The sequence below is a fragment of the Natator depressus genome, chromosome 3 (assembly GCF_965152275.1).
Source record: "Natator depressus isolate rNatDep1 chromosome 3, rNatDep2.hap1, whole genome shotgun sequence".
Lineage (NCBI taxonomy): Eukaryota > Metazoa > Chordata > Testudines > Cheloniidae > Natator > Natator depressus.
In genome coordinates this window covers 49,452,267-49,474,767 of record NC_134236.1, presented here as the reverse complement: position 1 = coordinate 49,474,767, position 22,501 = coordinate 49,452,267, and the positions used below count along the sequence as shown (strand labels likewise).

General features: G+C 41.2%; 1 protein-coding gene across 5 annotated transcripts in view; it reads right to left on the bottom strand.

The window, feature by feature from the left end:
* ZNF451 (zinc finger protein 451) overlaps positions 1-22,501 on the bottom strand; it is a 77,910-nt gene that overhangs the window by 32,147 nt on the left and 23,262 nt on the right. For all 5 annotated transcript variants that reach the window (XM_074947874.1, XM_074947870.1, XM_074947872.1 and 2 more), the window contains exons 4-9: positions 16,794-16,919; positions 11,017-11,128; positions 10,062-10,212; positions 9,426-9,552; positions 5,284-5,437; positions 3,436-3,583 (exon numbers count right to left, since the gene is read on the bottom strand). In XM_074947874.1, coding sequence (XP_074803975.1) covers positions 3,436-3,583; positions 5,284-5,437; positions 9,426-9,552; positions 10,062-10,212; positions 11,017-11,128; positions 16,794-16,919 — 818 coding nt within the window. The remainder of the gene's footprint in view (positions 1-3,435; positions 3,584-5,283; positions 5,438-9,425; positions 9,553-10,061; positions 10,213-11,016; positions 11,129-16,793; positions 16,920-22,501) is intronic.

Sequence of the window (22,501 nt, the reverse complement as noted above, 5' to 3'; positions counted from 1 at the left end):
GAGACAAGGTGGGTGAGGTAATATCTTTTATTGGACCAACCTGTTGGCGAGAGAGAGAAGCTTTCGAGCCACACAGAGCTCTTCTTCAGGTCTGGGAAAGGTACTCCCAGTTTCACAGCAAAAGGTAAGGTGGAACAGATTGTTTAGTGAACATAATTAGCTCATATGCTAAGGCAGTGGCTCTCAACCTTTCCTGACTACTGTACCCCTTTCAGGAGTCTGATTTGTCTTGCGTACCCCCATGTTTCATCTCACTTAAAAACTACTGACTCACAGCACACTATTACTGACAAATTGCTTACTTTCTCATTTTTACGATATAATTATAAAATGAATCAATTTGAATATAAATATTGGACTTATATTTCAGGGTATAGTATATAAAGCAGTATAAACAATTAATTGTCTGTATGAAATTTTAGTTTTTACTGACTTCGCCAGTGCTTTTTATGTAACCTGTTGTAAAACTAGGCAAATATCTAGATGAGTTGATGTACCCCCTGGAAGACATCTGCATACCTCAGGGGTACACATACACCTGGGTGAGAACCACTGTTGTAAGGGACCATTCAAGGTAGAGTGGCCCGTTAACATCTCTGCAGTCATAGCACAAAAGTAGGGGTTAGTGGGTTACAGACTGTTTGTAATAAGCCATAAATCCAGTGTCTTTCTTCAGTCCATAATTTTTAGCGTCTAGCAAAGTAATGAATTTAAGTTCCCAGGCTCATTTTTTGAAAAGCGCTGTGTAAGTTTCCTTTGAGGATGACGCTAGGAATACCTTTCCCGGACCTGAAGAAGAACTCTGTGTGGCTCAAAAGCTTGTCTCAATCACCAACAGAAGTTGGTCCAATAAAAGATATCACCTCACCCATCTAGTCTCTCTAATATCCTGGAAATGACACAGATACAACTACATTGCTAGGGAAATACTGCCCTTTTAAAATGCATAGTAACAGGCCCAGTAGATTGTCAAACTGTACAATGCCTACCAGTTATTTATGTAAAAGTCACTACACATTATAGAAAACGAAGTGCTCATTCCAGACAAGCGCCCTCAGACTTTTTAAAAATTGATATCATTTACTGTTTATTACATCAGTATTGAAATGTGGTAGGTGTGGTACATACACAAAGGTGCCCACTGAATATTCTACATCTAGTGGGTACTTTAAAAACATCTCATTATACATTTTTAATGCCTCAATAGGCTTGAGAACGGCATACCCTCTCTTGCTTCCAAGACAGGGGAGCTTAGGCCCACAGCAGTGGGGGGAAAAAGACTCAAGCTCAAAGGAGAGTCACTTGCACTCAGTGGCATTGAGTTGAGTATGCCTGTCATTTTGTTGCAGGTGAATGTTTGGTAAGCTGAATAGGGACGGCAGCTTGTCTGGGATGGAATAAGTCACTTGAGCAGGGGTGGCCAACCTGAGCCTGAGAAGGAGCCACAATTTACCAATGTACATTGCCAAAGAGCCACAGTAATACGTCAGCAGCCTCCCATCAGCTTCACTCCCCTACCCCCCGCTCCCAGAACCTCCTGCCCACCGCCAGCCCCGCCGATCTGCACCTCCCCCTCCCTCCCTGCACCTCCCGATCAGCTGTTTCGTGGCGTGCAGGAGACTCTGCGGGGAGGGGGAGGAGCGAGGGCATGGCAGACTCAGGGGAGGGGGTGGGAAGGGGTGGAGGTGGGGCCTGTGGCAGAGCCATGGGTTGAGCAGTGAGCACCCCCCCTCCCCAGCACACTGGAATGTTGGCGCCTGTAGCTCCAGCCCCGGAGTCAGTACCTATACTAGGAGCCGCATATTAACTTCTAAAGAGCCGCATGTGGCTCCGGAGCCACAGCTTGGCCACCCCTGCACTTAAGTATGAGAGTTTTGCTCTCCTTGCTACTGCAAGTGGCTTGGGGGCAAATCTTTCCTTTCTCCTGAATGCTATGTGGGAAAGGTCTTTTCCCACGCTAGCTTCTCCTGAAAGCGAGAGGAATTTGGAGTGGGGAAATGAGGAATAATTATACCATCTCATTGCCTGGCAGGGGGAAGTGGTGGGATCATCTTCCTAAACTCTCCTTCCTCCAGATGTATAGGGTAGGAATTCCACACAGCTCTCCTCTCCCCAGAAGCTCCATGACTGTTAGGCCAGTTTGCTCACTGATATTTTTACGTAAGTGAGCCTTACTCTACTTTTTCTGAGTAACCCAGGAAAAGGAAGCAGTACATGAGTCACGGAACTTCAACTGATCCAGCTGTATGAGCAGCATGAGTAGCACTCAATACTGGGCAGTGGTGGCAAAGAAAAGTCTTACCGTGGGCTAAAAACCCAGTTTTGTGAGATAGCTTTGTGGATTTCACACAGCCCTCATCTAAGGTGTTGGGAGGGATAGAAGACAGACGGTGGACTCTGTAGTGAAGGGCTAAGACATTTCCGAGAACTCCTGCAGCAAGATAGCTGTTTAGACTGTAGAAGATAGACCAAAATCCATTCTACGCACCACTAGAACTCTTGTTTATTTATGCCTTATTCTTCTCTCACTTTTAGACTACTGTAACCTTTATCTTTCAGGCCTTTCTTTTTCTGAACACTTTCTCTCATAATGTATCCAAAATGCCTCAGCTAAAATCCTTCCTTTTAAGTAATTCTGACCCTCTTACATGTCTTCCCACACAGAATCCTTCCATTAGCTTCTCCTCTTCTAACCCAAATTCAAGCACCTTGTCCTCCCCACCATCAATGTCCTGTACAGTCTTGTTCTCACTTACATCACTGTTCTCCTTTCCTCCAACTGCTCCATGTGTCCCCTATGCTCTTTCAAATCCTCTCTTCTTACTGCTCCCTTGCTCTCTTTCATGACTTCAGCTATGCCACCCTCTGTGCTTCGAACAGCCTTCCATTTGCTGTCAAACAAGTCCTCTCCTTAAAACCCACTTTTCCAGGAACACTTCCTTTCCACTTCTCCCTCACTAATAACCCTCTTTTGCTTCTCCTTTCTTGAAAGGCATCCCATCTTGTAACTGTATCTTGTGTATGTTTTCTGGCTGGGAACACGTATTACTCAGTAAAGCACTTAGTAAGGTTGTGGCACTATATATATGATTTGAATTTAAATTATACATAACAATAATTAGCTTTTGACCCATTTCAAAAACAGAGTATGTATTTTCCAGATCTAAAACTATTAGAATCACAACCTCAAATACTTACAGCCTTTTAATGGCCCTATGGTGCTCCCTGCCTATCCCCCGGCATTAGCAGTGACTGAAATACAATCCACCATCCCCCCATTCAATTATCTGGGGAAAATGAGGAAAAAGGTGGAACTTGTGAGGAGTTTGATGCTTAACTTCTGTACTGGGCTACTAAGTATTTAAAAAACTCAGAGAAATAATACATACCTATGCAGTCAAGTTCACTGTATATAGACAATAGACTCTCACAAACCTGAAGTGAGCTGTTAGCTCCATATGCGAACGTAACTTCTGGTGGCAGGATGTGCACTTCACTTGGAATGGGACCTCTTTACATAAAGCTATCAGAAGTTTCTTTGCATAAGATGGGAAAGATAAAGGAAGTGGTGTCCCAGTTTCACCTGCAACATGAGATGGTGTAAAATGAAGCCACATATCTCAAAGTCAACATGTAGTATTTTATCTCTTAGAACACAACTATTAACAATATGTTCCTTGCCGACCATTATGATCATGTCACCTCTTCCCATTTAAATTCCACCACTTGCTCCCTCTCCAACCCTTTTCAAATTCAAAACTTCTTGTTGCTATCATCAAGGGCCTTATCAATTCCCCTCCTGCTCTTATTAATGTGTTTTAACCAAAAAAGGTATATAATGTGTAGAAAAAAAATAGGCCATATTACATTTAACAAGCGTTTACATGTTTTGATTGTCTCCATCTCTCCCATCTTTCATAGTATTTCCTTCTTAGATGGTAAACGTTATGGGGCAGGAGGATTGGTGGGTATGTGCACAAAGTCTAACATGTTGCTGGCGTAGAGAATGAAAATAATAGTTTTTAATGTAAAACAAGTAGGAATAGTTTATGAAAATCTTTGTGGCCATCATTATACATCAAAGAGGCAACAAAAGTAATCAATTTCCCTCTTTCAGTTCAGCTTTCACATATTTAAGTAGTAACAACCAATGGGAAGAGCATTTCATGGAAGTTGACGCCAGGCCCAGAAGCATTAACTGCCCAGCATGGAGGCCAATATTACTATTATTAACTACAAAGATATATACATTCAAAGAAAGAAGCTGGAGTATTCAACCATTTATGTACCAAAATGTTTAAAATTGGATTGTATCTGATGAAGGATACTGTCTCCTCTTTACATTATTGGTCTTTTCATGGCAGTTAAAGAACAGTAAAACAACAGATTTGAAGATGGGTTTTCAGAGGTGATAAGCACCTGCAGCTCTCATGAGCCTCAAACAGGCCATTAATTTCCAAGGGCCCATTAGATTTAGAATACATATAATAGATTAGTCAGTCAACAGCTTCATTGTTGAGTAGTAAGATTATATAACAGGTGACTGTACCAAATCACAATGGATTCCTTGTGACCATATGAACCTTAAAGTGCAGTTCTACCATGAAAAATAACTATATTAATGTGGCTACTACTTATTCAACTGGTCAACTGTCCACGTGTGTATTCAGAATCTTATTCATTTACTTTTGTCACAAAATAAGCGTTTACTGCTTATTCCTTGTGTTAGAACTCTGAAACCAACATAGCCCACATTCAATGAACGACCAAATCATTTCTTGTACATCAACATAACCGATGTCTAAGTTCCAATCTTTACACCTACACAAGCCTACCTAAGACAATGGAGTTGCAAGGATATCACGGAGGGTCTGATATTGCCTGCTAACCTTTGTTACTGGTGGTGTGTGACTAGGACAAAATCCAACTTGACTTTTAGAGACCAGCCTTATTTTCGAAGGTCTGGCAGTTAGAAAAAAAGCTATATTTGAAAATGGAGCACACTTGATATGGGAATCAGGGAGACACAGAGAAATATGGACTTCTAAAACACCTTTTTATACAATCTCTATCAGAATAGAACAACATATTAACAAAATATTAATCTCAAATGAAGATAACCTGGTAAATGTACACAGTTCGTGTATCTTTTCCCCAATTTCAGACATCTTAAAAGAAATACACGTTTTTTCTTTAATTCACAGCTGAAAACATATTCTCCCACATAGCGTAGATGCATTATCAGAAGGACCTAAAAGATGCTAAACTCAAATTACAACATACCACTCAATTTAAAAACCTGAAGGAAGTGATTCTTTCCAGACATATGCTGCAGGCATTCATCTCTTATGCTGAAAAGGAGGAAGCAGTATGGACATGCAAAGCACTGAATAAGCTGTGGAGGAAGATTTCTTTTATGCCCATCATTTTCATTTATCTGAAAAATAAAACAAATCTGGTTAGTAAAAGGATCAACCTGATTATAAAAATATTTATTTTTCATTTAACAAACACACACATTTTAATGCATATTAGAGATTCTTTATAATTTTATTAGACTTTCTAAAAAACTTTGGACAGAGTTATAGTCACCATAACACAGTCCAGGTGAGATTACTAATTCAATGGAAATTTCAGAAGGCAATGAGTTAAAAGTTTGCTTTGACTTTACTTTTTTTTTTTGTGAAGTCATATTATTGTGTAAATACAATATGAATTATATATTTAAAAAAAAATCTATGTTGAAAGAAAGAAAGTTAAGGTTACAAACTCAAGCATTCAAAAGTTAGGAAGTACCAGAATTAAGGTTGGTCACTCAGACTTAATTCTGCTCCATTGTGCATTATAACAGAGCCTCTAATTACATGATCATATTATTTCCACTCCCCCAGGACAGGCCCCCACCCCCAGGACCTATCCAGGACATTCAGTACACAGGATAGAGGGTGCTCACTGAAAGCTATACAACATTTGTTTTATCCTCATTGTTCAATTTTTATTGCACACTATTCAAACCTAGTACTCACTCCAGAATTATTAATTTCCTCATGATCTTTTCCATGGCACTCATTAACCATAACATGGGTGTTTCACTAACATTAATGAATTTGCCTTCAAGAAATACTTGTGAGTTAGGAAGATATTATTCCCATTCCACAGATAGGGTGGGGTGCTAAAACACAGAGATTGAAGCCAAAATTGTCTGAAATTACTACTAATTTTGGATGCTCACTTTGAGATGCACAGGGCTTGCTTTTTCACTACTTAGCATTTTTATAGCATTTTATGTATTTAAGATATAGCTCCCTTTAATTTAGTTGACATTGTGAGCTAAATTGACCCCAGAATCTCATGTTGGTCACTCAGAAAATAAGAAACACACAATTAGTGGCCACCTTATGAAAACTTTGGTGTGGCAGACAGGGAAAATATCCAATTCTCCCAGGTAGCATGCATCTGTATAAACCACAAGTCCACCCTGTCTCTTTCCAGAATCCCTTGCCTCATTAAGTACACATCTTCCAACTTTTGCAACAAAACAAAAGAGGAGTTCTACACAACCCAGATTGACTCCCTAAGCACCACCGGAGCGATCGATCCGGGGGGGGGGGGGGGGGGAAAGAGAGTTATGTGGCTTCTGGAAAAAAACACTGGTAGATGGATAGATTAGTTAGAGTGGAACTCCAAGAGAGCCTTGGGTAATAATTTAGGATGTGGGCATAAAGAAACATTATTCTCGACGCATACTGTACAAGGGAGGAAGGGATGGAAAACTGGAATCAGACACTAATCTCCCAAACTCTACAGCTGACATGATGGCTATTGAAAAGGCTGGATTCATAGACAAATGGAGTAGAGAACACGTTGCCATACGTTTGAATGGATGTTTCACAAAAGATAGTTGAGTGCCAGATGGAGGTCTCAGGTCAGGGTGGGATCTCTAGTCTGGGGGTAGAGATTCCTGAAATCCTTAACAAATCTAGACGATACAGGATGAGCAAATACGGAAAACCCCTCTACATCAGATGAAAGGCTGATATTGCAGCCAAATGGACCTTAATTGAGCTAATAACCCCAATTCCTTCAGATTCATCGGACAATCCAGGATGACTGAAAGAGGCACAGATCCAGGCAGGAAGTGGCAATGACAGCACCAATGGGAGAATCTCTTATTTCTGAAGGGAAGTAGTACAGGCTGACTTCTTTTTAGTATTCAATAACTCCTGTTGCACCTCCTCAGAGGAAGAGGATTTTAACCCTGCAAACTACCAAGGAACCACATCCAACAGTAGAGAAGTCCTAGATTGGGGTGAAGCACATGACCCACATCCTGTGAGAAGTGATAAGCAGTGGTCTTGAGAGGTGGATGTACACATAGCTGAAGCAGGTAAGGGTATCAAGCTTATCTCAGCTAGGTTGGATCTACAAGCAGAGTTGGAGGGAACGCAAAGAACACACCCTACTTCCAGGACAGAAGTAAGGAACCTCCTCACAAAAATAGTGCATCAGACCTTCTCTTGAGCTGAAAAGAGGACACTTCTTGTTCCTGGAGATTGCAAAGAGACCCAGCTCCGGTAGACCCCTCTCTTTGAAGGACTTGAGCCTAGCTCCAATTTGTTGTCCAGTGAGAAGTGCCTGCTGAGAACACTGGCTGTGGTATTCTGAATGCCTGGGAGGTAGACTGCTGAAATTTTGATTTGATGAGCTGTGCACCAGTTCCATAGGTTCGGCGCAGAGAGGGGAATATCCTCCGTTTTTGATACACAACACGCAGGACATTTTGTCTGTCGTGACCCTGATTGATTCGCCACGATGAGGTAGGAAATGGAGGCAGGTGTTCCTGACAGCCCTGAGCTCAAAAAGATTGATGCGGAGATGTCCTGAGTTGTCCATCTGCCCTAAGACATGAGAGCACTGAGATGAGCTCCCCACCCCAACAGTGATGCATCTGTTGTTCAAATTAGTGATAGAAGGCGGCAGGAGGGAACACCCGCACAGATGTTGAGTTGATATTTCCACCAATCCAGGGAGTTCCTCACCTGTAGAAGAACTGTCGCTTGTCTGTCCAAGATATCTCTGACAGGAGAATAGATCATTCTGAGCCAAAAAGCAGCAAAGGTGTACCCTTGCATGATTGGTCATGTGTCCCAGGAGCTGAAGATATTTCCTTATAGTGGTCCGAGGATTCCCCGGAATTATCTGTATCAAATCTGACAAGGTTACAAACCTGTCTAAGAGGAGATAGTCCCTGTCTGTCGAAGAGTCCAAAGAAACCCCTTTATATCTTCTTTATGGGGTCAACATGGATTTTGTTACATTTAGCTGAAGACCCAACTCTCGGAACAGAGCAAGGGCCGTCCAGGCAAAAGATAGAATTGCTTCGTAAAAATGGCCAGAATCTCTAGCTGGCAGGGGCAAAATCAGCCAAAGCCAGGACTATTTGTCCTTGGAGAACTTTCTCCAGCTTTCTCCAGTTTTGATTGGACTTCCTTTGCCCTGTCTTGACTGGCTCTTGGCTCCAACCCTCCTCTCCCTCACAGTCACATCATCTCAGCTTCACTCTGCCCATGTCACCTTCTCCTCTCCTCCCCTTCCTTTTCCATTTTTCTGATCCCCTCCTAAAAAATAAAATATTGTGGAACTAACATGACCTTTGGCACCTTCACACTGTTCACTCTGCTGGTGTGTCACACCCCCTCCCCCCCAATTCCATGGGCTGGATTGTGTTTTTTCTGTTTGTACAGTACCTAGCACAAACGGCTCCTGATCTATGACTAGGGCTCTTGAGTGCTAAGATAATATGAATAAATGAATACATCAATAAAAGGAGTGTGGGAGAAAGACTGGGACAAATGGCTTGCTTAGTTTTTTCTCATGTACCAAGCCAATTGACTTACATTCAGTAATAAATTAATACTCATGAATTCTTTGGAATTCCCTTCCTTCCACAGACCAAACTGAGTTCCAGGCCCAATCTAGTGGGATACAAAGATCAATTAGTGGTGGTCCATGGAGGTATCAGTGGAGTAAGGATAATGTCAGAATCACCATAGTTGCTTCTCTTTTCCATTATTTTCCCTCCTTTTTAGCAGTCTGCTTCTTCCCCTTCTCCCATTAGTCTGTACTGCCAGCATCAGAAGAGATGGGGCGGGAAGGAAGGTTTCAAACCAGGTGAACCAACTTTCACATCACACTGGGAATGCAAATCACAACTTAACTGTTAAGTTTTATGGCAATATTTACAGAAATGTTTTCAGGATAATTTGAACTCTAAGAGACACCACCACAATAAAAATTCTGTAAGTTAGGAAGGCTTAGTGAACCAGGGGCAAATATAGGTTAACATACAAGATTATCTGTAGCTATAGTTTTTGGAAATTCTACATTATATTCAGTCAGGTGAATACCTATCCATGAGTTCTTGCCTTAGATAAAAGGTGATCACTATACTGCTGTGAGGTGACAAATCTTTTGCAGCATACCACACAGGCAACAGCATTAGTTGGAGGTCCATGTAGTGTAATTGCTGGGTCACATGGAGAATGATCAAACCTATAAAGAAAATAATTACCAACATAATTAGCCCACTCTGTAAGTAACAGAGCAGGGGGGTTTGAGAGAAAAGTGTGTAATCTGAAGAATCAGGCAAAACCACAACCCAACACTACTGACTTTCCATTAAAACAGTGAACATGACAAGACTTTTTAATGTATAGCTTCATTTAATATTGGCTATGTCAATTCAAATATTTGTCAAAGACGTGGTCACAATGGAAGAATATTCACTTTAGGGCCAACTGGAGAGGGAAAAAACAAAAGTGCTTAACCAGGGGAAGAAACCCCCATTTTGAATTTTAATACAACTACAGAAAAATATTGGAAAGTTCCTAGCATCAAGTCTGCATAATATCTGTAATAATACACTGACATCCTCTCTTCCCAAGGAACATTGGGATTAAGGGACAGGACGATAGAAACTTGATGCAACATAAAGCACAGTGCTCTAGGATTAAGATGGATCAGTGGCGTTCTTTATTCTGATCTACAATAAATGTCCTTACCTTTTCAGGTGACCTAACAGAAGATGACCATTATCAAACTTCCTGTTGCAGTGCATTACAGGACATAAAATGGGATTGCTGTTGATTGGTGTTTGGCCGGTTCTGTGGGACACAGCTTTTCTTCCCATGTTAATGGTGCCTGGTTTGAGACCTACATTGTAGAACAAAATACCTAAGTACATACAATTTTGATTATATTTCAGAAGCCTTTTTTTTTTTTTTTAAATCAAACATCCAAGGACCAGATTATACTGGCAATACAATACAAAGTAGCCAAGCTGCACAAGAGGAAGCTTGATCTCTTTAGGGCTTTTTTAATTCCACTACTTAGATTAGTTTTACAGTTTTCAATTTTGTGAGAAAAATGTGATTTGTACACTGTACTGTATAAAGCGAACCTCTCTATTCAATATACACCATATGATTTAGTAGTGTTGCTCTTTGAAATCTTCTTTGAACTTCCTTGTGTCTGAAGTGTACTTACCAACACTTACATTTATATAGAGACAAATATTTCTCTTCTGGGTCTCTTACTAGTGACAGTGTCACAATATAAAGATTTCCATGCAACAATTCTGCCTTTGCAAGTAGCTATGTTACTGCAGTATTCTTACCACTGGGAATATCATACTCAAGTTAATTGTCTACAAAAACATTTTTAGCAACCACTGTGTGGGAAATTTTAAATGCCACACTGCACAAAATTGATTTTGGGGGATCTCTTGGGAGTCATGTATCTGTTCATTGCTGACATTGTTAATGCAATTACTGGGTGATTTATTGTGTAATGTAACATTTAAAAATATTGACTGAAATAAAAGTGGTGTAAAACACATGTTGCTGATAGTTATTTGACTTCATATTACTGGAGCAATGTTCACTGCTCTTATGAGTATTTGCTGTTCAACAGTTGTGAGTGCCATATTTTAAATCCCCACCTTTTCTAATTAAATACCTGGCATTTTTAGCCACTGGTCTACACACAATCTTGCTGCTTCTGTGTCACTATGTCCCCGGATAAATTCCAACTCCTGCAATCCATGAGCATGCTGGGAGTCCACTTTTTCCTAAAGGGTGAACATATTAGATAAAAAGACAATGAATGGTCTTTATTCTGATTAGACACATTGAATTAGCTCAAGTTAACATTCAGTACTCAAATGTGGATGAAAGTTTCTGATTTACAAGGAAGAGCCTAGAATAACTACAGTCCACTGACAATTATACAATAGACTATAGGTGCTCATACCAAGGTAAGTGAATGACTTATGGTTAATTTCCATGTCCTCAGCAAGATAGGCTCTTGAAATCTGACACACTCATTCATTACTGGCTACTGAATACAGGAAAAATGACCTCAATTTGACTGCCATCCTTTCCATCATCTATCAACACAGCCACCATCTGTGGTACATTCACCATATAGAATTTTCTCACCTAAAATCCATTATAGACAACTTGTGACTTCAAATGACCTTCATTTCTTCTGAGAGACAGACATGTTAGTTATGAAACTTTCAATTTGGAGGAATTAAGATCAGAAGTCAAAAACTCCATTTCACGGTTCTTAGCTAAGAAAATTTAAGGTAAGTGAATACACTGCAGGTGCCAATGCTGAAGAATATAATCCTGCTATGGAACTGGCTGTTTAGGTTTTTATATAACACTTATCACTGTGTTGGAGCGCTCTACAGAGGAGAAGAAATGTAAAATGTATAAATAACCTAGTGATGGTATACTGCTCTTCCTCGGTGATAGAATTACATCTACAATTATTTGAAAGGTGTAAACACCAAGGAGAGAGCAGAATTATTTGGGGCTGGATGGCGGGAGTATAACTAACAGTAATGGGATATAAGAAAGAAGGAAAGGGAAAACTCAGGCTGTTGGTAAATATTAGGAGAATCTTCCTGGCATCAAACGCCTGAGGTTGTTTACACCAGAAAGTTGCACTGGAAACATTTCCCCTCCAGGAAGACACTGCCTTGTGTCCACAGACTAATTGTCTTGTGTCAGTTAATCTCACCACTCCATCTGAATCTACTTGCTTCTGTTTCTGTGGGAGTTACGCTGGTGTAAAAGCAATGTGGCTGCATTGCCATTCTGATATAACTACACTGATTAATTTAGTCTTCCCCATTGCTATGTGATACTGCATTGGTTCAGATCTGAAGTGATCTGTCTGGTCACCTGTCTGTACTCCATTGCTTCAGGGTAATCTGGACTGGATGTTCCCCTTCTATTTAAATGACACATCCGGAAGTCCAAAAGTCTCTATTTTGGACTTGCTTTTTGGTGCAAGTGCACAGATCCTGAAGCTGCTGCCACCACTACGGTTTGTGTTTCTGTGCAGTCCCATAGAGAGGTCCAGGATTCTCTTGTCCTCTTGGGAGAGGAGCACATCCAGACTCCTCTCTCCAAGAGCGCTAAGATTTAACTGCAGTCATCACAACAAATGAAGGACTTGGGTTACTCCCAGGACAATTTCCTGTGCTGAAGCAAAGCCAACGAGCTGTGACAAAAACCTGTAAAATAGAAAGGAACGCTACCTTTGGCACAAACACTACATGGGCCTATTCTGAAGAGCAGGATACGATTTTGCCTAGAAGGGCACCACTAATCCCTGGTTATACTGAACAGTCTCACTTGGGGCTGCAAGCAAGCCAAAATGGTAGGGGTCTGAACACGCCCTGGACTAGAGAGGATGTCACGTCCCCTAAATAACTAGGGCCTCCTTGAGACATCAGACAGCTCAGCAGAACAGACAATGCTGACGAGGGGAACTCATCTTGTAAATGTCATTTTAATCAATATGCCCCACTGGTGTGGGTTTTGAGGGGTCCCGGGCACCTTCTTCTAGATTCTGACTGAGTAATGCCATACCTTTATAATCAGGTGAATTTAGCTACAGGAAAGGGCAGAAATAGAGTTCCGCTCAGTTGCTATTTTCCCTGCCTCCATCCTTCCCCCTCCCCAATAGATTGTTTGTTTTTGTTTTAGAGACCAAACAAAACAACCACCCTCATCACCATTATCCACTACACTCCCACATCGGTTAGGCTCCTCACGCCCCACAAACACCACGTGGCCGGGCACAAAATGGCATGAAAGTAGCAGGAAACATATGGTAAAACACACAACACATCAGAATCCTGTTTATCATGATCGCTCACTGGCCAAGGCATTTCATCACAATTTGGACATTGCCCTTAGCAGACATGGGATTTACAGGATTCAATACATTTATCATAGATAAAAAGACATCTGAATTTATACAGGTTATAAAAGGCAACTGAAGGTATGTAGTTGTAATGCATAAATCAGTTATTGAAAACATACCAAGCAGCAGTATGGTGCACGTAATAGGCTACTTGTTAAGGTAGCTCTTGTATCCCACACGCCACACCAGGACCACGTGTTGGACCCAGAGAATGTTCCTTCTTTTTAAAGAAATATATTACTTGGTCACTTCCTTATAAGCGCTCTTGGACTTGTAAAGAAAGTATATGCCTGTATCATGAGCACCTTGGATACTGTGCAGTATCTTTTGAAGGGTGGAGGTTCTTCTGGTTGATTTTGTTTATTATCAACAAATGCTTCTTTTCATGGGAAGCCTGGAAATGTTGGCTGCCAAACTTGTAGATAATTTTCAAAGAAATTTCAATAGCTTTGAAAAAACTCACATTAGTCTCACCACAAAAGGTTCAAGTATTTCCATTATACAATTCAGCAATTCCATGCTGGCTGACAAATGCTGGAAAATGGCAAGGATTAGCAAGAACCAAGCAATGTCCATTCTGCCTGTTATTCTCTTGTAACTATTAAAACTCCATATCCTTCCTCCCACTACTTCTATGATTCACTGCTTCCCGTTAGTGATGAATGAGGAGAGAAGCTGTGCAGCAGAATGAGACATTTCTTACCTCATCATTTTCTGCTAGCATGCTCTGACCTCATTCAACTTACCCTTGTAGTCTGGGAAATGACCAGAATATAATTGAACAAATTGAATTTTTTTCTAAAGATGACATGGACACACAATTGCCTAAAGGCTAATTAATATAGCGTATCACTTTGTTGTCTTAACGCTAAGAACTGGTTGCTTGAGAGTTAGTACAGCTTTGAAGAACTCGCCTGGTGGCCTGAGCTGAAAAGTGAGACTCTAGTTCTGGAGCCTCCAGTGTTGCTGGAGGCTCTAGAACTAGAGTCCCACTTTTCAGCTCAGGCAGAATGGACACTGCCCTACATAAAACAAGAGCTTTTTAAGGAATATTGTGGGAACCAGCCCATTAGCACCTTTCTACCGAAGGATGTCTCTGCAGAGAAAGAGAAACAAACGAATTGCTATGCTGGCTTTGGAAGTGAGCATCAAGACACCTCAGCAATCTCAGCTGCTAATTCTCTAATGTTTCCCAGAACAGTTCTTTGCCTGTAAATTTAGATGCACAAGATATCTACTTACGATGACTGATTGGTATTCATGGGTGTGATTCCTTGTAGACACAGTTCTGAGCCACTGCTCTTGTCTCAGACCAGTTTGACCAGGACAGAACTCGAGACATCTCACTTCAAGCAAGGATCAGACCCCTCCATGAAGAGGCATTTATTTGCCATATAATAGGCTCTCTTTAATGAAGTACAGGAAAAACTTTTGGACTGAATGGCTATAGCTGCAGCTTTGAAATTGCTGTGCAGTGTGTCTACATTTTCATGGTTCCTGGGATCTTTTGGAAGCAAGTCCTCTTCTGAAGGTGTGACTGTATTTCAATGGTGGAGCTACTACTTCACGAATCTTAGGCTCCCAAAATTTATCAAATTTCATTTTTTTAAATGCAACATTTTAATTTAACAATAGTTTTAACCAGAAGACCTCATTTAGATTGAATGATATCACCAAAAGAGGAGTCTATAGGAAACCAAGTATCCAATAAAATTTGAAGGGGAGTATATTTTATTAATATTAATGAGTTCCTTGTCAGCCACAGGCCTCCTGTCCTGGAAAAGTCCTACACTTTTTGTTTTTGTGGGTTTGTGTGTTAGGGTTGGGATGGGTTTTTTTTTTTTGGTCAGGGGAGTGCATAAGGTACAGGTGAACCTCAGAATTATAAACACCTCAGGAGTGGAGACTGTTCCTAACTGAACAATATGTTATGGTTGTTCTTTCAAAAATTTACAATGGAACATTGACTTCATGCAACTTTGAAACTTTACGAGACAGAAGAAAAATGTGCTGAACAGTATTTGCTTTTATTCTTTTGGGTCACTGCTGTGTGATTGCCTACTTCTGGTTACAAATGAGGTGTATGGTTGACTGGTCAGTTCATAACTCTAGTGTTCGTAACTCTGACGTTCTACTGTACTTCTCCTGGATGTTTACAGGAGGAGGTAACAAGCTGGTCTGGGGACCACTCAACCAAGGAGGGGTGCTGGGACAAATACCTCAACTGTGAGAACAGTCTGCTAGATAGCCCCAGGAACCTGAAAGAGTACATTTCTTCTCCTCCAGGTTGGCACGTAAATATATTAGGAGTGACCTAATAGCACATGGGGCTTCACTCTATAAAGCAGGAGCCATTTTGAACACCGGAAGGGATTTTTCACCTCCCTGTGATCCCATGATAGTGCAACTGCATGGGAAATGGAATTTCCATGTGCCTCTTCCCTGGTCATAGACTGCCTGAAGTACTCCTTAGGCTTTCATGTGGAGGTAGCCCATAGAGAAGGGAAGGGTTGGAGAGAGACCCCCTTTCAGATTCTGAGCTCTTTTCCCTGGCACAGTGAGGGGCCACAGGGAGGTACAATTCTGATTATACTGCAGCCTGGTGCAGGGCATCATAGGAGCAACAGAAAGAGCTGGGCAGGAACTGGATTTTCTGTTTTGCAGGAAATTCCACAATTTAATTTTTTCCCCTCATTCTGCAACAAAATAAAAAATTTAAAAATTTTTCATGAAATAAAATTGTTTGTTGATTGAAACATTTTTTTTGATAAAATAGAAAACATTTTGTTCTGATTTTTACTTAAAAATGTAAAAATTTGTGATGAAGTGCCATTTCAAGGTAGAAAATTGATATATTACATTACAAAAAAGTTCCACAACAGAATGTTTCAACTTTACTGGAAAGCTCCATTGCAATTTTTTGCCTAAATGAAGTTTTGCTGAAGTCGACTAATTTCTGTGAAACAGTTCACTTTTGACAAATCAGCATTTTCTAACCAGCTCCAGTGACAGGCTTATCTCCATGTACAGACAAGCTTCAAGGTCAGGCTGGGGGTGGTATGCCTGCTACAAAGCACTGTCAGGGAGCCTCTGTGAGGAGAAAAGCCCCAGCAAACACTCCCTCAGGGTGGGATGGCAAAGAAGAATTTAAGCCTTGATTTTATTCCACTATCTCATTAACAATATAAATTGCTGCCTTACTTTTGTCTTTTTTGGGGACTTGAAGTCTCTGGAGTTTGTCAGACTGTGAGGGGTTCTCCTCTGTGGGAATCCTCAGATTCCTGATCCAACTTCCCACAGTGGAGTCATGGCTTTAAGAGAGAACCAAATCCCAATGTGCCTTTTCAACTCAAAGCCCTGACAGAACAAAGACTGGTGGCTTTCTGAAGTAGGCCAACGATAAAATATACTTTTAAGTCTCTTTAAAATATTTAATAGATAAATATGGAACACACACTTGGGGCTCAAACTGTGCAGCAAATGTCTCTATTCAAACAAAATATCCACTGTACCTTGAAAGCTTTGTTTTTCTCTTCTTTTTGTTGTTTCTCTACCTCCACGTGGCGTGCTAGGCGATCTAGGGTTGAAGCAACCCTTTCCTTCTGATAGTCAATGTGGTCTTTACGCTTTACATTTCTCTACAATTAAAAAGCAAGCTTTTATTCTGTAATCTCTAGACAGTAAAAAGCTATAAGTGCAGTCACGCAGAGGTGGTATCCAGGCACAAGACGTAATTCAGTGCAGACACACCAATTTAAGTTTCTATGAGATACCTTGTGACTGGTCTTATCAACTTAGGAGCACCTGTAATGTCTGTAAAAGAAAGAGTTTACCCGAAATTAGTATTGGTGATGCTTGCCCTCCCCTAAACTGGCCAGAGCACTGGAAAAGACAGTAGTTTCCAACCGGTGGCAATTTTAGCTTGAGAGAACTGTTGCCAACACCCCAGTAGAACAAAGTCAACCAGAAACAGAAGTTCAGACGTGATACAGTGAAGAGGCAACAGGTTCTCTTGCTTCTCCTTAAGAAGTCAATTCCTTCATCTTTTTACTTCATTATACTGGTAAAAAAAAAAAAACTAACAACAAAGACTAAAGCAAATCAGAAGCTTGAAGTAAATGCTTCCCATTTCAAGAAGGTGAAAATCATCCACAGAAGAAGCGAGTAGGATACTTTTGCCTTCAGATCAACACTAAGAGGAATTGTAAGTGATTTTAGAGAGCTAGTTTAAACATTACTTGTCCAAAAACAAGATAATATCTATATGTTTTATGGAGTGTTGTAATCATTTTGGTCCCAAGATTTCAGAGACACAACGTGGATGAGGTAATATCTTTTTTTGGTCAGTCCAAAACTCTCTGGACCCCACCTACTAATAAAAACCTCAGAGAAGACTCCACACCACTATTCACAGAGGAATTTAAGGGTATCATCAAATCCTTCTCCAAACAACTTCAGGAGAAACTCTACAACCTCCCCCCTCTCCACCCCAAGGACCTTTCTACTTGCTTCCCAAGATACCCAAACAAGGGAACCCAGGAAGACCCACCATATCTGATCATGGCACTCACACTGTAGGAATATCAGGACTCTTAGAAACCATCCTCAAACCACTCACCACACAAAAGGCCAGTTTCCTCCAGGACACAACTGACTTCCTCCAGAAAAGCTGCAACATTAACAACCTCCTTCAAAAAAACCACCCTTACACCATTGATGTCACCTCCCTATACACCAATATCTCTCTCTGTAATGGCATTGCGGACTGCCTCAAATACCTACAAGACAATGGACCACACTCCTATATCTACCCCAAACACCGCCATTTTATCCTAACCCTCACACTTTGTCTAAACCCTGGGAACAGCCATGGGTACTAAAGGATGGCTCCCTGACATACCAGCCACTTCATGGCCCACATTGAGGAAGAATTTCTGGAAATATGCACCACTAAACCAATGATATGACAGATACATCAATGAGATGTCCATCCTCTGGAGAGCTGACCTAAACTCCCTCATATATTTCTATCACATCTTCAACAACCAACACCCCCACACCAGCATCAACTTCCTGAATACCACGTTCAGCTTCAGCAATGGAACCCTACAGACTATATACAAGAAACCCACGTGTAAGTGGGGGATTTGTTCCACCATAGTAGGGGAATTTCTCTATTCGCACAGTACCACAGCTAACTGAGTGACCAAAAGATCTGAGTCTCTGCCCCAATTAACTTTATCCTGGTACCCGCCCACCTTGACTTTCCCTCTCAGTCCCTGTGTGAGCAGGACTCGCACCACACAGGGAAGGCTGAGCCTAGGAGTCCCTGGCTGTTTACCTCAGTCTCTCCATGGGCAACTCTGAGCAGGGATGAGCTACTCACTTGTTACCCTTTTAACCCATAATCAGTGTGTGACACATGGCCAGAAAGGGTTAAGCAACTTGCAGACGAATTGACCCAGATTCAACCTTTAAAGACATGTTAGAAAAGTATGTGAATAGTAATTAGGGCCATTCCATGTTAAATAGGTTAGAGCTTTAAAATGTAAACTTGCATTGTTAAAGAATTTTAAGAAGATAGACTACTACAATTACTATGTTTACCTATATCTTTTTAAAATTTAACAATGTAACCAAACAATTCCTGTCTAGGGCTGTACTCTGTTAATTCAGAGATCAAAAGGAAATATTAACATTTAGATGAAACTTGGGTGAAATAATGTCATTGTCTATATGTCTCTTTAAAGTTTGTGTTAAAAGGTCTATAAACCGCTTAATTGATAATTACCTTGTGTTAATCCATGTAGTTAATTACCAGTGATGTTTAGGAAACAGGAGGTTACTTCAAAAGCCTTCACCAAGGACTTTGTATTGCCTGGGAACTGTATCAAGGACTCTTGGGACCTGATCCTTTCATCTCAAATCTGTATATGCTTCATCGGGGGAGCATGAGTTGCAAAATCGAGGTCTCCAACTTCACTTGGATCACTCTGGTATTGGACATTGGACTAAACCTATGGACTAATTAAGGTTGCCAACCCTCCAGGATTGTCATGTGATGAAATCTCCAGGAATTTGTCCAACCAAAGTTGGAAACCCTAAAACTAATTCTAAGAACTCTTTGCGACTCCAAAGCTCAGCATCACTACTATGAAACTGATCTCAGAACTGTACTTATGTCTGGATGTATAATGATCTTTTAACCAATATTCTCCCTCTTTTTAAATAAATTTTAGTTTAATTAAAAATTGGCTGTAAGGATGTATTCGGGTAAAATCTGAATTATTCATAAACCTGGGAGGTAGTGTGTCTAATCCTTTGGGATTGGTAGAGCTTTTCATATGATGAACAAGATTTTCAATCATCTCCATCATATTTGACTTGGCTGTCTGGGTGGGTGCCTAAGGCTGGGTCGCTTTAAGGCAGCTGTGTTTTGGCTTCTGTGTAACCAGTAAGATATTGTAGAAGCTGTTTTGTCGCTGGCTTGAATTTAAGTATTAAAATAACCACCAGTTTTGAGGGATTGTCTGTCCCATTCTTTGCAGTTTGCCCTAATTGAGCATTCCCTCCCACCCTTCAGGACCCTGGTCACACACTGCAATTCACTTAAACATATATACAATTTACATCAAAAACTACCTCTCTGGGGATTAAAGAGCGCTTCACAGCATAAGCACTGCAAGGAAATGGCTTGGGTAAGGTTCAATGCAGCAGTCCCTAAAGTGCAATAGACTTTACATGAACAACAAATTTTCAAGTCTGGTGTCCTCTTCCTAGACCTGGATGTGCTGCTGTGATGCTGCTGGCGTGGCACTCGCCCAGGATGGGTTTGGGCTCTGCAAAAGAACCTCTTCTCCACCTTTGGTTCTGGCCACATTCCCCTCTGGGTCTGGCGCTTATGCTCTCTCAACAAATTTTGGGAAAGGACCTATCTCCTCCTCCTCTCCGCCCCCCCACTACACAAGTACACACAAACCTGCCACAAGAGCGAGAGACTCAACCCAGCACTATCACTCCAATGCTGCTTCATCTTCAGTTACTACTCTGGTTCCCTGGCTCTGGGCTGCTCCTCTGGCTGTTGTACCCTCCCTGGTTCTGTTCTGGGCTGCAGCTCTGGCTCTGGCCTGCTATGCTCTCCTTGGCTCTGTCTTACTCTGTCCTGGCAGCCCCAGCTCACACAGAGGACAGGCCCTGGGCTCTTGACTCCCTGATTGGCCTGCCTACCCTCTCCATCCAGCTGACTTGGAGTGCTAGCCTCTCTCCACCGGTCCTGGCCTGGGGACCTGTCAGTCTCAAGATCCTGATTCCTCTTTGATCCTTCTCCTTGCTCCTGGTATTGGGAGAGGAGCAACCAAAAAACCCCGCTAAGTTTCAGGAAGGGGCCAAAAGCTCCCTTCCACATGGATCACCACACTTACCTGCACAGATCCAGTAACCACCCTATGCACACCAAGAAATTTGTTGTCTACAGCCAGGCACTCAAGATACTACAAAATAGGCTCCAAGCAGAAAGTCTGGGATATACATCTTGACATACTCGAAACCGCCATCACCAAACAAGGACACTCCACCAGAGGAGTAGACTGTATCATGGAATGGGCTACCCAGATATCCTGAGAGAACCTACTTCAATACAGAAAAAAAATCCCACCAACTGCAAACCACCAGTTGTCACCAATCACCCCACAATGGAACCCATACAGGGTATCATCTAATATATACAACTCCTACTTGATGGGGTCCACACACTGAAAAAACCTTCCCAACTGCCCTCTTCTGACTTTCAAACAACCTTGCCAATGTCATCAGCAGAAGCGAGTTCCCCACAGACCAGAACATACCAACTCAAAGCAGCACCAGACCATGTCAGACCAACAGATGCAAAACTTGCAGATGTATCTCCACCATTAGGTGGATCAACACCCCGCAAAACACACCTTTCAATGTCCCTGGGTCCTACACATGCCTAGCACAACATGTGGTGTACCTTATCCAGAGCATCAGATGCCCAAACAATAATTATGTGGGTGAAACAAGACAATCACTATGCTCTAAAATGCACTCTCACAGAAAAATGATAAGACAAAAATACCCTGTCACCCATGAGCAAGCATTTTTCACACAAGGATCACTCTGTATCTGACCTCTGAGTCCTCATCACAAAAGGAAACCTATACAACACCTTCAAAAGATGAGTCTGGGAGCTGAAATTCATAACTTTGTTAGACACTAAAAACCATGGACTGAACAGACACTCTCATTACGACAAGCCATGATCCACTAACTGTCCTTTGTCATGTGATTGCAAAGGTGTTAGTTGCCCATTTCATCTTGAATAGTCTCTTGCAACCTATGTTAACTCCTTATGCTTAATTGTAGGTTCCATCTTGTATTTAGCTATAACACTCTGAGTACCTTTCCCAGATCTGAAGAAGAGTTCTGTGTAGCTCAAATGCTTGTGTCTTTCACCAGCAGAAGTTGGTCTAATAAAAGGTTACCACCTCACCCACCATGTCTATCCTATGATATGTTTTAGTCTGTGCATTTTGGGAATGCAGCACTGAAACATAAATAGGAATAAAACTGAGGATAAAAAGTTATTCCCATTCAAAAAAAAATCAAGCAGAAGAACATTTTACCCCATGCCCATAAACATTTTCCAAAAGTGTAATGTACTAAATTGCAAACTTAAGTGTTGAAACTGAAATGTATTAACAAAGTTTAATGACAATTTAACTTTAGAATCTGTTACAGTACAACAATTTTCCTTTCCCCTAGTAATATTTTTATTTACACAAACAACAAACAAGCTGTAAATTTGCCATGTGCAAAGTCTTTTATGGATGTAGACTTCACAACATTTCATTCTCTCTACAGCATGTTACTTAAACGCCTTGCCTAAAATACAGTCAAATGAGATTCACAGTATATTACAGTTCTACAAACTACTTCACCTAAATATGTCAATCTGAGCCAGAAGCTACAGTATATTTAGCATTTTTGGAGATGCTTCAGCTATTCATGCTGCTTGTGCTAATGGACTTGCCCTTCTGTCTCTCAAACATACCATCTACTCAGTTTCTACAGAGTTGTAGATGGAGATTTCAGTAATTCAGGGTACGTCTACACTACAACTGGTCGGGTGCCATTGTAGAACTGTAGTGTAGATGATTGCTACATGAACAGAAAGACTTTTTCCATTTATGCAGTTAATCCA